Source organism: Podarcis liolepis (assembly GCF_965112155.1).
Source record: "Podarcis liolepis genome assembly, chromosome: 10".
In the NCBI taxonomy this organism is placed as follows: domain Eukaryota; kingdom Metazoa; phylum Chordata; class Lepidosauria; order Squamata; family Lacertidae; genus Podarcis; species Podarcis liolepis.
The window spans coordinates 68,572,181-68,588,593 of NC_139562.1; the positions used below are offsets into that span (position 1 = coordinate 68,572,181).

The following is a 16,413-nucleotide window of genomic DNA, read 5'->3' on the forward strand; positions in this document are numbered from 1 at the left end:
GTAGCGGGGGGCTTCCCTGCAGCGGGCACTGGACACCAGGCTGGCGTGGGAGCACCAGGCGGATTTTGCAGCCCATCCCTTCTCCAGTTGCTTTTATACCCAAAGACATTGCGCGCTCCCTCCCGCTTTGCTTGCAGCCGTCGCTTTCGTTTTGGTTTCCCTTCCTCTCTCGCGCTCCCCCTGCAGGCCGTGGGGAGGAAAAGCACCCGTCCAAAGTAAGGGCACCGGAAAGTGCCCTCTAAGGACTTCACCGGCTGCTACTACGCATGCTCATTTTAGTAAAAAAAAAAAACCAACAAACGCGCGTTGCGCCTGCGCCTTAGCGATGGTAGGAGGCGCGTGTGGCTTCGCCGCGCATGCTCAGTGGGTTCGCGCGTAGTCGGAGCGGGGGAGGGCGAAAGGTGCATTTTGGCGGTTTAAGGGAGAGCTGAGGTAACTGAGGCCGGTAAATATTTGGGCGCCTGGGTCCGGCTCCGAGGGACCTGCCTGGCTCTTCCTTCCACAGAAGCAGAACAACAGGGCTTACTCACTGGGAGACCTTACTTCAGACTCGCTTTCTTGCGATTCCTGGAACAGAAGTTGGCGACAAATCCCCCCCCCCCCCAAATAATAACGTGGCGGGCAGGTGTGCTGCTTATTACAGCTGTGGTCGATATTTAGTGCCCGTGAGGAGCGATTTTCAAGTGTTAGCTGCTGCTTTGCAGATGGTCTGATGGTTAAAACCTACATCTGTGCCATAAATACCTGGCTACAAATTAGTGGGGATGATCTCACATTTATTTTTATTTTTTTACTATGGCCCAGACCGCTGTCATCTTGGGCTTCAGGTGGACGATTGGTTGGGCTGCAGTATTTACTTCAGTTATTATTATTATTATTATTATTACTACTGCTGCTGCTGAAACACTATGCTATAACGTGAGAATCAGTTTGTCACTTCATGTTTCCCTTAACAGACCTGCCCACCTCCGCAATCCTGGAAGTTGTAAGACGCGGAGACAGAAGTTAAAATGCCTGTTTTCAAACATCCAGAATATCCAGAAGCGACGTTACTTCGCTTGGAAAGCTTGGTGCTTTTTCGGGAATCTCAAGTGTCCACCTTGTTATCAATCTTCGGAGAGGTAGCGCTTTCTAATTTTCTTTTTCTAATTGCCCTTTAAGATACTTGGCCTTATTTTTTGTATTCAAAGTCTGCTTTTCAGGCAACATACTTCTTACTGGACAGGAAAACAGTGTTTTGTTTTGGGTTTTTTGCTTCTGGCAGGTAGTAAAGCTGAAGTGGATATACCACAGTTGGCCCAGGAAGACCTGGGTTCAAATTCTACTTTAACTAAAGGTCTCTGACCTTTTGCAAGTCTTTACTATTACCTTAGCATGTCCTTTAGGAGTTATTTCAACTCAGAGATACATACATGAGTTAACGCATGTGTTTTTTCGTAACACAAGGGATTAACTCATACACGTATCTCTTAAGTTCAAAGAAATGCAGTTATGGTTGTTTTTAATGTACAGTACAGTGGTACCTCGGGTTACATACGCCTCAGGTTACATATGCTTCAGGTTACAGACTCCGCTAACCCAGAAATAGTACCTCAGGTTAAGAACTTTGCTTCAGGATGAGAAGAGAAATCTTGCTCCGGCGGCACGGCAGCAGCAGGAGGCCCCATTAGCTAAAGTGGTGCTTCAGGTTAAGAACACTTTCAGGTTAAGAACGGACCTCCGGAACGAATTAAGTACGTAACCAGAGGTACCACTGTATCAGTTTTGTATTGCTACTTTTCTTCCCCTGGCTACCAATAGGAGTTTACAAGAAAATGTAGACTAGTCAGGCCTCCCCCCCCCCTTTTTTTTAAGGTTGCCATATAAAACTCAGTAGTGATTCTGTTAAATTCTAATGTACAAACATAGGCCTTCTTTTGACATTTATTTATCTGAATAGGTAGATTAGGGAGTAATGCATAGTATTTATGTAGCACTGTTTCTTAAGTACTCAACCTTTTCCACATACAGTATCTCTGTATCCCCAGCTGTGTTTGTGGAGACTTTGGGGTATCTCAAAGGTTACCAAGAATTCCTTAATTTGAAAAAAAAGTTATCAGTGAACCAAGATTTCCTGAAAGGCAGTGGGACCTCGGTTTTCGAACGTAATCTGTTCTGGAAGACTGTTCGAGTTCTGAAAAGTTTGAAAACCCCAAACTCAATACAGAAGCCTCAAAATGGGAAAAAAAACAATACAGAAAGCTCAAAACGTGCATGTTTGACTTCCGAAAAGTGTTCGAAAACTGAAGCATTTACTTCCGGATTTACAACGTTCGAAAATCAAAACGTTTGTCAACAGAGACATTCGAAAACTGAGGTTCCACTGTACTGACCTTTTTCCTGTGCTGTAGCTATAGGGAACTATGATGTGTTTGTTCTAGGATGCCTTCTCAGTTCAGATTAGAAATGGTGTGCCTGATATTACTCCACATCACCTGTGGTGTTAGAACACGTTCCAGATTTTTTTACAGTGCATGGGACTCCCATGAAATGCATGATTTCCTTGGCAAGCAAATTGTTATACAAAGAGCTATCTTCATGTAGTGCTTTCTAACTTACTTGCAGAATGTTAATACCCTTATAAAGCTATGCTAAGTAGGGCAACATTATCCTCGTATTTCAAATGAAGCACACTGCCAAATAGATAGTGGCCTATGTATGGATTCATGATAGGTGAGATATGAAGTGGGGAATTCTTGGCTCACAGCTCATTCTTTATGCAAAAGGTCTTTTTTAAACACAAACATTCTTTGGCTTATGTTAATAACGGGAAGAGCATCGCTTCAAGCAGAAACTGTGAGGGTAATACTCTGCTATTCCCCTCTCCTGTCTTATATAAGCAGCAACTCCTGCATTGATTAATATGGACTGTGGCATAGTTGAAGTTGTTACCTTTATCTGTAATTAAATATAATATCCCTACAAGCCGTTAAGGAGAATAATGTGTCATTTGGTTCACGGTATGGAAATTGATGTCGGCAGTCTGCTGCGGCATTTAATTTTGCCTGACAGTCTTCTGAAGCTTGCTGTACTGATGTATTCAGCATGAGTGCTAGACGTGCAGATTGTTTTTAAATGAAAGGTTACATTTTTCAACCATGGAGATGATTTTGATTATCTCAGTAATTTCCAGGGGTTCTCCTAGTAATCCCTGAAGAATGAATTTTTCAACCCTGCCTTCAGGAAACATTGCAACACTTGTTGGTCTACCCAGGCATTTAGCTTGAACTTAGTTAACTGGAAGACGTGGATGTAATAGTTATTCAAATGGTGTTCATTCCAGAAACATTTTTATCGGTTTATATTCTTTCTTTTACCAGTTTATCTTTAAAATTATCACTGTGTACAATATACTTCTGTCTGAACAGTTGTTACAGGAACATGTCTACAGGTAGCATTGTATCTTCAAAATAGTTTTTTTTCTATTTTTCTTTTGCTTCATTCCCAAGCAGTACTAATGACTGTATTGCTTTTTCCTTGTTGAGTGTTTATATTGCCCTCAAGAATTAAAATAACTTTAGATGTGTTGAAAATTGCCAATATACAGTTATTTGTTTTAAATAGTTAGTGTTGCAGAGAATGAATGAATGAATAACTGCTGGAAATACTTTACTGAAACAGAACCTTTGATAAAGTGGCAGGAGGTCACATGTTTATGTTGGGTGGTTTTCGTTGTGGGTAAACAGCTGTATTTTTGCTTCATTTTAATGGATTTTGTTCTGTAGGGTTTTGTAAATCGTTTCAGGACCCCTTCTGTGTGAAGTGATACATAATTTGATTGAACTTGAAATTTCATTGTTTAGAAAACTACTCATTGTGGGGCCAGTGTACACAATATCAGATTTAGCAAATCTGTATGTGAGGTGGGACAGTAGCCACTCATCATTCTGTCTCCTCCTTGGGTGTGCACAGCAATGAATGGACATACATGCATACATCTGTACATGTGATACCCTGGAATTTTGCGGTCAGCTTTTTTTACATGGAAGGATTGGAAGAATTTAGTACAGATGTGCATATACATCACTAAATAAGTTTTTTTGTATGAGTGATAAGTGTGTTCAGACCAGCTGCCCTACCATACATAAAGTGTTTATTGGTTGAAGATTGGATGAACAATAAAACTATGAATTCCAATGTGGGTTTCGGATTGATTCATTAGGAATCACCCTTCTTCCTCTTGTTACCATCATGAATCGCTTGTCAGCATGTAAGTTTATGAACCTGTACAATTATCATTTTGCTGTATTTGCAGTACATCATGCAGTACATCTAAGACTTTCTCAGCCTCAGATGGCTCAGTGCAAGAGCTTGTGGACTGGAAAAGCAACTCAGACCAATTTCCAGAAAATATTTAAAAATGGTTAAGAAGCAAGATATTGACTTAATAATCAGTGGTTTGGATATGCAACTCTTTCTGTAAATTGAAAAAAAGGAAGCAAGTTTCTTGCTAAGAAGAGGGAGAGAGAGAGAGATTATGCAGTTAAGTGCCAGGACCTTAGAATTGCAAATCATTGACTTATTTTCTCTTGGAAGGTATTTAACCACATACTGAAAAAGCATTCTCTATTTAGTTCTGGTGTCTCCAATTTTGCAAAGCCTGCGAGCACATTTGGAGTTCTGCGAAATTGTATTGGCTGCCATGGTGGGGGGGGGGGAGGCCCATTCACAAAACGGCCACTGTGGTGGGCATAGCTGGTCACTAGTAAGGCTAAAAGATAAGTAACTCGCCTGGGAACTCCAGATCACAAAGCCATTTCTTAGAAACCATGTTAACTGGCAGATTACCCCAAAACTGTTTCACTCAGCCTAGTCCATTCACTGCATATATTGAAAAAAACCACATATCCCATTCAGTAAGCACAAGCACACAAAACATCTGCACACAGACTCTCTGCTTTATCAATCCCCTCATAGCCTTGGCGCCCTTCCCAGCACCCAAGCAGTTGCCCTCCCAGCACTTGGGTTCAGAAGTTGTCTCCTAACTAGTATGTTTACCTGCTTGTGTGAATCAAGTGATTGGGCTGCAGGCACCATTACGTAGCTTGTGCACAGTATGGCTAATTCAGCCAAGGTTCTTGACTTACTGTTAATGTGTGAACACGGCCTATGACCCAACAAGTTTATTGTATTGCTTTCTTGCTTTTAGCTGTGATTGGCTTTCGAAGCAGCTTACAATTGCAAACTGTCACAATGATGTTTTTGAAAAGCTATCCGTATGCTCCATATTAAAGCCTTTCTGTCATGGAGCCTTGGGTACTGTTATCTCTTGACTTGTAATGTCTTGGGAGTTTCAGTGCTGGGCTTCAGGCCAGTCATTCTTTTGAACCGAACTTCCTTGTATTTTGATGGATTATAAAATCAAAGGGATAAGCTGTCCTGGTGGATCTTAGTTGCTGCATTTTTAGCGAACCCTTCATTCTTCAACTTTTCATCTAGCCAAAAACTTGATGAGTCAAAGTTCTGTACATCTTTTGATTGAAGAAAGGCCAGTGTGCTTTAAAAGAAAAGAAATAAAACAAACACTAAATATATATATATATATAATTTTTGTCCAGCGTCAGCATTTGAGCTTCCCATCCCTTTTTATCTATGGACACACATCCAGTGGGAAGACTTATGTGATGCAGACTCTTCTGAAAACCTTAGAGGTAAGAAGAATAATGGATTCATACTGTATATTGGGAAATGCTTTTAAGTTTTGTTTTTAAAAATCCTCTGAAACCATCAGTTTGTTCAACTGTTTCCTCAAGAAAACCATTCTTGACCGTCCCCAGATAACTTGGTACATCGGGCCTTGGCTTACACAGCAAAGAATACAAGGAAGCAAAGCTCTGTTTGCCCCTACAAATCAGCTGTAACTTAGTGTTGTTGTATTTCTATATTTGCCCTGCCTCTGGCAGTGTCAGGTACTGCCTATAGTGACAGTACATGTCCAGCCCTATCATTAGCCATACCTGAAGGTGGCCACTTCAGGTAATTTATTTTGACTGTCATGAAAGGGCAGCAGATGGTTAGTTATTTAATTTATTATTGTTGTATTTTTACTGGCAGGAAGTAGGAGAGGCCCTTGCGAGCTTTTCTGCCTTAGGTGCCAGAATAACTTGATTGACTTTGAGTGGCCTTGGGAGGGGAGTGTCAAATGCTGCTGTGCCTCAGGCATCAATATGTCTTGTGCTGGCCCTGTTGACGATCCATGTGGGGTTGAGGTGATATGAATGATAAGACAAGGGCTAACTTCAGAACAAGAGTGAACTAAGAAAATACTTACTGGTTTCAGCTTCATCCTGTGCTTAAACCATATCTTAACAATCCGTATTAAGTACTTGTAATGTTTTGGATGGATCATATTATGCGTTTTAACATCTTTTTAGCCTCTCACAACTTGCCATGTGATGCTCTATGGTCCTCATTTGGGGGCCTGTCAGCTAATGTTGCTGCTGCTTTTGTGCCATGTTCTCCTTAACTTTCTCTAACCTTATTTACAGTTAGAGGGAGTGGTAGTGAAATTGTAATTGACATTGTATAATACTGGTTATGAATGGGATCCATTCTGTAGGCCCAGCCGTATCCCAAAAGCTTCGTAACTGGAGGCGCCCTTCTGCGCATGCGCGGGGCGCAATTGAGCAGGCACAGAGTGCTTCTGCACATGCGCGCGCGGCGAAACCCAGAAGTATAGACATCCAGGTTTGCTGCATTCGCAACCCAAAAGTTACGTTACCCGAAGGTAACATAACATGAGGGTCCACTGTAGTTGTTTATTGGATTCACTTTCATGAACTTCCCACTGTGTGTAGAATACATTGAAATGGCAGCAAATGTAATAATTATTTTGACTTCATACATGAAGTCCAATCATTCAATATTTAGTACTGAAATACTTGCATTTTTGTTAGCAAGCAATCCTCATTGAGAAGTAATTATGTCAAGAAATGTGAATGAATAATGATCTCTCAGGTTGTTGTTTTTTAAAAAAGCAAAACAAAAAAACTGCTGGTGGTATTCTCTGCAAATTGTTGTAACAGCATTAATGCAATTTTCTTTCTCCTTAGCTGCCTCATGTGTTTGTGAACTGTGTTGAATGTTTCACTTCAAGACTACTTCTAGAAGAAATTTTGAGACAGTTACAAAGCCTTTCCTCTAAGGAAGAATATCCTCTTCCATTCTGTGATACGTTCAACGATTTCATACGTTTATTTAAGCAGGCAACTATGACACCTGATCTGCAGAAACAAACTTTGTATGTGGTAAGTTTGAAAAGTCACCTGGGTTTAGGGCTGGATGAACTCCCTGATTTAATAATTGATTATGTAAAGGTGAATGAGGATACTAGAACATATCAATGTTTATTTTAGCCAAGTGTGGGAAGGGGAACAAACATTATCAACTCAGACAACCAACTAACTGTTACTGAAGGGTTTGTACTATAAAGCTATTAAGTGGGGCAGCTAATGTAAATGGGAAGGTTTGGGTAGGCTAGCATAAAGTTTGTGGTTTGGGGAGGGGAATTAGCTCCTTTGAATAACAGGCTGTTAATTTTATGAATCTTATAGTCTAGGGGCAAGATGAAAATCTGGGGTTTTTGTTGTAAAAGCTTTAAGCGCACTTGAATAAATAATGTAGTGTGTACGTATAACTAGAGCAATGAAAAATTAATTGGGCAACATAATTCTACATAGTCTGTGAAGAGTAGATGGAGGAGAAAGGAAATGTGGGTGAAAGATTATTGTACTACTTTGTATGAAAAATAGTTAATGCAGAAACACTCGTTAATGGATACACAGTGGGAATAGATGAATTCCTTTCAAGAGAAAGATCTCATTCTGAACCTCTGAGGAAAACTGAGAAAGCAATATCACACTGAAAATTTTATGTTAATTTTGAGCAACTTGTAACTTCACCGCCACCCTACCCCACATTCCCTCCTTTGGTGTTCTATTCAGCAAGCTACTAGTACACTGTCCATCCTGGAGTCTAATAAAAATCTGTGAATACGTTTTGAAACACATTCAGATACCTATTAAACATTGGCTATTATAATGGTGGATTAACTCCTGACTTTAGGAATTATACCATGGCTTTACTGTCATGTTTTGTGCCTTTATGGCTGCAAACTTATGTATGCTTACGTGGGTATGAGCCTCACTGATTTCCGTCACACTGATCTCCAGTGAAAATAATATTGGGCTTCGTAGCTTAGCGACAGAATACATATTTTGCATAGAGAAGTTCTTAGATTCAATCCTGGGTAGCTCCAGTTAAAAGGACCACAACTGATACCAAAGATCTCTGCCTGAGATCCTGGAGAGAGCAGACAGTATTAGGCTAGGGAGAAAATTGGTCTGACATGGTATAAGGCAGTTTCCTTTGTTTCTAAGGCTCTGTTCAGGCCTATGGTTGAGCTCTGGTTTTGGGAGTGGGCTGTGGGATTGTATACACTCTACCACTCCTGTTGTGCGTTCCTTCTGATCCTCTTCCGTGGTTTATGTGAATGTCTTCAAAGGAGGTTAAAGTTGACCTGGCTTTGCTCCTATACTGTGAGAATGTGCTTATCAGGGAAGAGGATATGTGCATGATCCTGCAGTCCTGCTTTGATATTTAAATCCAGGTTTCGTAGCTCTAAACTGGTTGTAAGGGAGATGGTTGGCTAAGGCACATATTCCTTGTGGCTGCCCTGCTTCTTGCCATTACAGGCTCACCAAAGTCCCAAACCCAAGTGCTTTTCCAAAAAAATTGAGACAGGTGTTTGCCCTGGCCTTTGGCTGAAGGCTAAGATGAAAAAGGCTGTGTGCATGAAGTTGAAGACTGGCTCACGTTAAGAGCAATCCTATTGTGACTGGCTGAGAAGAGCTCGCATGTAAAGCTGGTGCCACCTTCTGGAAGCTGCACACATGGCTCCAATGAGTTGCCCAATTGCAGGATTGCATAGATTGCTGCGGCCATGTTCACACTCTGTACGTTAGGTGGCAAATTTCACAATCAGGACTGCCTGATGGCCGCTCCACACTACTCGTGTGGGACACTTACGAGGTGGCACCTATGAATTAGCCTGTAGTTAGTTCCGGCCATTTCCCAAAGAACCATGCACCTTCAAGGAAGTTTTTCAACAATGGTTTCTCAAGCCAGAAGCACCATATTCCACATGGTAAATTACTGTTGAAACTGAGGCATGTTTCTACGGCTGTTTGTGATATGGCAGGCAAGTCTTCTGTTTAAATAAACAGCCAAAAAAGTTAGTGAGTGCGCCCAACATCTTTGGCTCACTTAATTTCTTTGAATTCAGAGGTAGTGAATTTGACATTGTGTTTTCTGACTGTGTCTCTTGGGTGTATGTTATCAAAAATAATGCTGGTAGTAGCGACAAGGTGAGTGGATGGTAGAAAGTAAAGTAATTCCTTATTTTCAAGGGAGACTTCCCCTTTACTGCTTCCTGGTGCAAAAATCCCATACTGCTGCTGAAAATAAGCACCAGGTGGGCGTGGCAAATTGTATGGGTTCTTCACACCCAATCATTGCCCAGCAGAGAAGGACCCATGTCATCTTGTCCGGTATTCAGACAGTTGCTATTGGTGGAAGAGATCTTCCTACATTGAAGACCCCCACCCTTCTAGCGTAAGAATTAGTGCCAAGTGGGAAGTCAAGGAAATGCTTACTTAAATGTACAGTATCTTTATGCATTTAAACAAAGTACATCAAAGGACCTCCTCCATTTTCTTCAGGAAAAATGAGCATTTGTTGTTGTTTAGTCGTTTAGTTGTGTCTGACTCTTCGTGACCCCCTGGACGAGAGCACGCCAGGCACTCCTGTCTTCCACTGCCTCCCGCGGTTTGGTCAAACTCATGCTGGTAGCTTCGAGAACACTGTCCAACCATCTCTTCCTCTGTCGTCCCCTTCTCCTTGTGCCCTCCATCTTTCCCAACATCAGGGTCTTTTCCAGGGAGTCTTCTCATGAGGTGGCCAAAGTATTGGAGCCTCAGCTTCAAGATCTATCCTTCCAGTGAGCACTCAGGGCTGATTTCCTTCAGAATGGATAGGTTTGATCTTCTTGCAGTCCATAGGACTCTCAAGAGTCTCCTCCAGCACCATAAAATGAGCATAAAATTTATGCTCATAAAATGAGCATAGTTAAGTGCTAAAAATGTGGTGTGAGATTCTGAAAGATTACTGCTGTCAGATGAGCATGTTACAGCGGGGCAACCCTTGACTTAACTGGTTTTAGAACCAATTTTGGGGAATTAATAATGTTGCTTATCGTAATATTTGAAATTACTTGAAAATAGATAATAAAATACTAGGGCAGGACATTAAATATTGCAGAATGATCAATTTTATTGGGTAAGATGTTGGTAAATCAGAACAATTAAGTGTTAAATTAGAGCATTTCATTCTGCTGTGCATGAAAATAGACAAGAGTGGGGGAGAAATCAATTTATGTGAATTAACCTGTGTCTTTGGATTTATTATGGGGCGGTTTAAATGGAGATTGATGGAAGAACTTGCGTTCTGGTAGCACAAGCTGGCAAAACTAATCTATGCTATTTCGTTTCATTCGTAAATAACCTAAGATATTTCAGCCTCAATTAATTCAGTGAAAATTAAGATAAATGGATGGTCTCTTCAGTGGCTTCTAAATGCTTCTCTTAATCCAAGAACAGGTACTGAACAATCATGATTAATCATGAGGCTCAAAATGATTCATTTTCCCCGGTGAAGGATGGTGCCAATAAAACTTTGTGTTTATACCTGCGTTGAGAACAATGTGTCCTTCGTGTTCCTTCTCTCCTGTGTTTGGAATTGCAATTCATCAGTCTAGTTATCTTTAACACATAAGAGCTGGTGTAGCATAACAGTTAATGTGACCTTTTCCCTGTTGAATCCACCAGGTGGCCTTAGCCAAGCCATAACACACATACACCCCGCCCCCAATCTCAGTATGGCGGTCATAGAAAGAGCAGGAATATAGGAAGCTGCTCTCTATTGTCTATACTAGAGGCAAAGCTGCTCTCCAAGGTTTCAACCAGAGGACATTTCCAGTCCTACCTTGAGCTGCCAGGGATTGAACCTGGGGCATTTTGCATGCTATTCCTTGATAGTGTTGTTAAAAGGATTACTTAGATGGCGTACGTAAAGTTCTGTATAAAGTGTTTGTCAAAATCTTTAAGGCCCACCTAGAGTTTTTATTGTAATCATTTGGTATATACATTTTGTTACAGAGAAATAAATGAATGCATAATTTGTTTAGGTGGCCCATCGAGTACAAACATCCCTTAATAGTCCACATAATTTGCTGCCACTACCTATTAATGTATAGAGAGCCTTCTGTAAACTTGGCTCTGTGATTAAAAGGCGCTGTGTGGAGTGAAATCTCCTAATGTAGTCTTCCTCAGGTCACCCTCCTTAATTGTAGAACTCTGTAAATATATTTATTTGTGGAAAATAATATCTAGTACTATTGGTAATTTGACAAGAACACATAGTTTTAGCATAACAATTCTCTTTAACAGCTTAACTGTCCCTGATTATTCTTAGTCTGTTTAGCTTTCAGCTCCTCTGACTCTGTCCTACTCCCCAACTATCCTTTTCAGCTGACCTCTCTCACTCTTAATTCCACCCCACCACATTCAATCCCACTCTCCTGCTGTCTATTCATCCACCATTGTATTTTCCTCTTTGGATTAGGATCCCATGTTTATATATAAAGTGATAACCAACATTAATCCTACTCAGAGTAGCCTCACTGGTAAATTGCTTATGAGTTACTTTTGTGTAATAAAATGTCTCTTTGGTTTTAAAGGTTTTGGATAAAGCAGAGCAGCTGAGGGAACTAGAAACAAACCTCTTGCCAGGTTTCCTTAGACTACAAGAACTGGTAAGTAAATTGACCAAGGAATCCTTATTGAGCGACTTCACTTTAGCGGTTCTTATAAAACAAATTTCCAGTATGTACTATGTAGGTTCAATGAGCCAATTTCTGCAGTGAAATATGGTGAATCCACTATTCAGTGCAACTCTGGGGCATTAAGAAAGAAAGAAGTACCATCCCTCTTCCAGTTACAGGACACTGCTTTCTTGCTCACCTGGAGGCATCCTTACCCACCACAGCTTGAAGAAACTAACTTTTTCTTTTGGAATGGGTTTCTTCATTCCCCAGCTGCAGTCTATAAAACAGCTGTCTCCCACTTGGGCTATGGGAGGAGTAATACTGGAGCCTTCTGTTCATTCATGGTAAACCAATAACCATTGTGATGTGTAGAGTGGTCCAGTGTTGGAGACAAGGGAATCATCATTGTCCCCTTTCTACCTTGGAATTATGTTGTGTAAAGTAGATGTTTCATGTTGCTTGTTACAGCTTACCTTGCTTTTGTTTTCTGGGACAGGGAGGTTAACGATATGCTCCTAGAGCATTTGAAATGCTAGTTCAGGGTTGTTCTTCCTGCCAGTTTCCCGTACATGCAGGAACCTGATAAACGGTACTGATCATTTTTTGTAGATGTGCATTAATCTTGGTAGCACACTGGAATGGAGAATGCGCGTGTTGCTTGCTTTGGCACTTTCATGTGTTTCTTTTGCAATAATCTGATGAACTGTAACAAATGTGACTGTAACAAATGTGAGACTTCGACTGCAGGCAAGAAATGTGTTTTGCTTTGGATTGATGCTGGCTTTTGCAGCAATTCAAGTGGATTAGAGAAGCATAGTGCATGATTCTTATATCTTGCCCGTAGGTAGGAGCCAAGGAGTATTGTGAAAAACAAACAAGACTCCTTAACTCTCCTACCAGGAGAATAATTAGAGATCAACTTGTTGGAAAATTCCTGGTGCTGCTCTTGGGAAGGATGGCTACACAGCTATCATTGTTCTGTGTGATGATGAACAATAGTGATGTGCAAAAGAGGCTTGGAAAGCTAATTGATCTTGATTCAGAAACTGATATATGTAGCAAGGTCATATTGTGTGCTATGGAAGGTGAGATTTGAAAACATACAGTGTTCTCTTAATAATGGGAAATGCCTTTGTTTTCATGTGATACTCAGCTGCTAGATTAGGACAAGTGCCTTAAAATCTTGGTAGGTAAGTTAAAAGGTATTAAAAAGCCTTTGCCTCCCTCACTTTATTATATGTCTGTAAAGCTCCTTGAGTATCTTGTGAGGGAAGAGACAAATTTTCTCTCCCTCCAAATAATTCAGGCCTGAAGGGCAATTGGCACCTCTGATTCCATAGGTGAAAACACTTATAAATCTGCATTTATAGTTCCTGAAGCCGTATGGATTTGATTTAATTATAGAAGGCTAGATTCCTGGTCTTCTGGTTGTCAGTGGAGTTGCCCTTAGTGTAAACTGATGCCTTCGAATCTGTATTGTTAGAAACTGTAGGGTAGTAAATTCAAAATAACTGAGGCTGGAATTCTATATATGTTTGCTCAGAAGTAGAGGGTTGGACTAGATTAGTGGTGGCCAAACTTGGCCCTCCAGCTGTTTTTGGACTACAACTCCCATCATCCGTAGCTAACAAGACCAGTAGTCAGGGATGATGGGAATTGTAGTCCCAAAACAGCTGGAGGGCCAAGTTTGGTTAACACTGGACTAGATGGTCCTCAGGGTCACTTCCAACTCTGTGATTCTATGATAAGGAAGTCTCAATTCAGATGCTGTGTCCCTCATTTTCAAGCTACAATCCTAGGAACATGCTGCTGTAGGGAACTTGCTCAAGAAAGGAGGGAGCAGTGATTTGAAGACTGAAAATTCTATGTCTCAATTGAACTCATAGGCATGTTGTGAAAGCAACTGACCAACAGATGGACTGTCCGTTTATCTTACTAAGATTTTAATAATTTAAGAGTCAAGCTTTTTCAAGCAAACACAAGCCTCCTTCCTGACAATTAAGATGTGCAGCCCTATTTAGCTTAAATGCCATAGTGCACAGCAATAGAAGAACTGGATTTTTTTAAAAATGCAGATGTATTAGCTGCTTGATTAGGGTGCTTACGGTCTTATGATTATGCAAATAATTTGCAATAAAATGCTGAATCAGATGAGTTTGTTTCAATTAGAAAGAAACTTCACAAGTTTTTCTGTGACTAAAAACGTAACTGCAAGGTCACCTTTTCCCTCTCTCCCCTCCCCAACCCCTGTCCTCCAGACGGAGAGAAATGTGACTGTGGTCCTTCTTAGTGAAATTGTGTGGGAGCTGCTTCGTCCAGCTACAGGATGCCTTGAACCATTGCCGTTGTTTTTTCCGGACTACAGCATAGGTAACACAATACACTTATTTTGGGTTGTTTGTGGCTATTAAACATAATAGCTAAACAAAATCTCTGTCAATGGAAGCTGTATACCTGAGTATCAGATGCTGGAGGCAAACCGACTGGGGAAAGCTACCTTCTCTCCACAACATGCTTCCAAGTTTCCAAAGGGAACTGGCTAGTTACTCTTGGATGCAAACAGAATACTAGATTTGATGGGCGCTGGGATGATGTTTAACATCTACTTTTTGAAGAATGAATAATTAGTACCTTTATTTTCTGTATGTGTGTATACATCACACCCCTTGCGGTCCAAGGAATTAAGAACTCCTGGTTTGAGAGAATTAACCTGGTTTTATGAAAAGGATGGTGAAATCTAGAGCTTTTGGGGAGGGTGGTTCTAACTCATTGTGAGAGAGAAATTATGTTGCTAGTTAAACTTCCAAATCTTGGAATTCTTTATCTTTTAAGTGCATATCACATTACCAAGTTTTCAGCACTGTTGTAGCTACCAGAACTGGTCACCAGCAAAATGCTTTTTATATATATTAAAGAGCTTTTTATTCTCGTGGTTGGGTGGGATGGAGCTTAGAAGAAAAGAAAAAATCACCTCTCCTGGTGTTCTAAACTAGGTCCTAAGCATAAGAGTAAACAGTATCTCTGTTTGTTGCCTTGTCACAGATTCTTAAATTCAGATACTGATGAAGATTGACGCAGTAAGGATTACATTAGAATGCATTAGTGTTGCAAATAGCAATACAGAAAAATATAGCTATGAACAAAATACTATGTAATTAATGAACAACTAAGGTTGGTATAGGGACGCGGGTGGTGCTGTGGGTAAAAGCCTCAGCGCCTAGGGCTTGCCGATCGAAAGGTCGGTGGTTCGAATCCCCGCGGCGGGGTGTGCTCCCGCTGCTCGGTCCCAGCGCCTGCCAACCTAGCAGTTCGAAAGCACCCCCGGGTGCAAGTAGATAAATAGGGACCGCTTACTGGCGGGAAGGTAAACGGCATTTCCGTGTGCTGCGCTGGCTCGCCAGATGCAGCTTGTCACGCTGGCCACGTGACCCAGAAGTGTCTCCGGACAGCGCTGGCCCTCGGCCTCTAGAGTGAGATGGGCGCACAAGTCTGTCAAGACCGGCCCGTACGGGCAGGGGTACCTTTACCTTTACCTTTACCTTTAAGGTTGGTATATAGCATAATGATTAGGGCACACATAGCAGCACAGTGACTTATGAAAGCAGCCCTAAATATCACAATAGGACAGCTGGAAATTATAAATATGTATTGACTAAAGCTGGAATCCATAAAAGTGCATGTTTTTCTGTAGTTTAATACCTAAAAGGAATTAACAACTCGGGTCAAATTTGAAATGGAGAATTTGTTCTTACCCTGAAGTCTGGGCCTGAAAGAGAAATTGATCAGAAGGGAAACCTTGGAGTTTGGTCTGATTAAAAATACCTGATTTAGGGTCATTAAAGTTTGTTTAGGTTTGATTGCTGTACTCACAGCTGACTGAGTCTGAAAGTGTGTGCCTTTATCTTGAAGAGAGATGACTGGAAACATGTAAGCTTCCCCCTGAAACCAGACATGGTGATTTTGGCTATCGCTGTTCTTTTACATTGAAGACTCTTTACTACTGGATTTCCCAGAACTGGTTAAAAGGTGTTCAGTGCTGAATTGCCAGGAGGGGATTACAGGCCCTCTGGCAGAAGGGGTGTTTCCTGCTGAAGTATAACTGTATATCTAAAGTGTGCATACATTGTTCTCTGCATAATTTTTAGCCTGAGAACAATTCTATGATGTGCTCATCAGCTCTTGGTTTTTCAATGCTCTTTATTTAAACAGGACACCTGCAAAAGATTCTGTCCCATGACCATCCTCCAGAGTATTCTTTAGATTTTTATGCTGCATATATAAATATTCTGCTTGGCGTTTTCTATCCTGTCTGCAGGGACCTGAAGGAGCTCCGACATCTAGTAAGGAATCTCTTAGGTGCTTTCATGATGAATGTGGTGTCATAGTGCTTTTGATGCTGGCTCTGGAATTCTTAGAATGTCCTATATAACATAGCATGTGGATTCTGTGCTATTTCTCAGTATGTAACCAGGTATAGGTTGCTAGGTTGTCGG

At 41.1% G+C, this 16,413-nt stretch overlaps 1 protein-coding gene across 5 annotated transcripts in view; it reads left to right on the top strand.

Moving 5' to 3' along the window:
- Positions 1–344: 344 nt before the first annotated feature.
- Positions 345–16,413, top strand: part of ORC5 (origin recognition complex subunit 5) — a 67,738-nt gene continuing 51,669 nt past the window's right edge. For 2 of the 5 annotated variants that reach the window (XM_083464091.1, XM_083464094.1), the window contains exons 1-7: positions 345–441; positions 957–1,121; positions 5,598–5,690; positions 7,092–7,286; positions 11,834–11,908; positions 14,179–14,290; positions 16,130–16,260. In XM_083464091.1, the coding sequence (XP_083320217.1) occupies positions 1,011–1,121; positions 5,598–5,690; positions 7,092–7,286; positions 11,834–11,908; positions 14,179–14,290; positions 16,130–16,260 (717 nt within the window). In that variant the 5' untranslated portion in view covers positions 345–441; positions 957–1,010. Of the gene's footprint in view, positions 442–956; positions 1,512–1,762; positions 5,691–7,091; positions 7,287–11,833; positions 11,909–14,178; positions 14,291–16,129; positions 16,261–16,413 lie in introns of all 5 variants that reach the window. The other 3 variants (XR_014516741.1, XM_083464092.1, XM_083464093.1) reach the window with 3 other exon arrangements.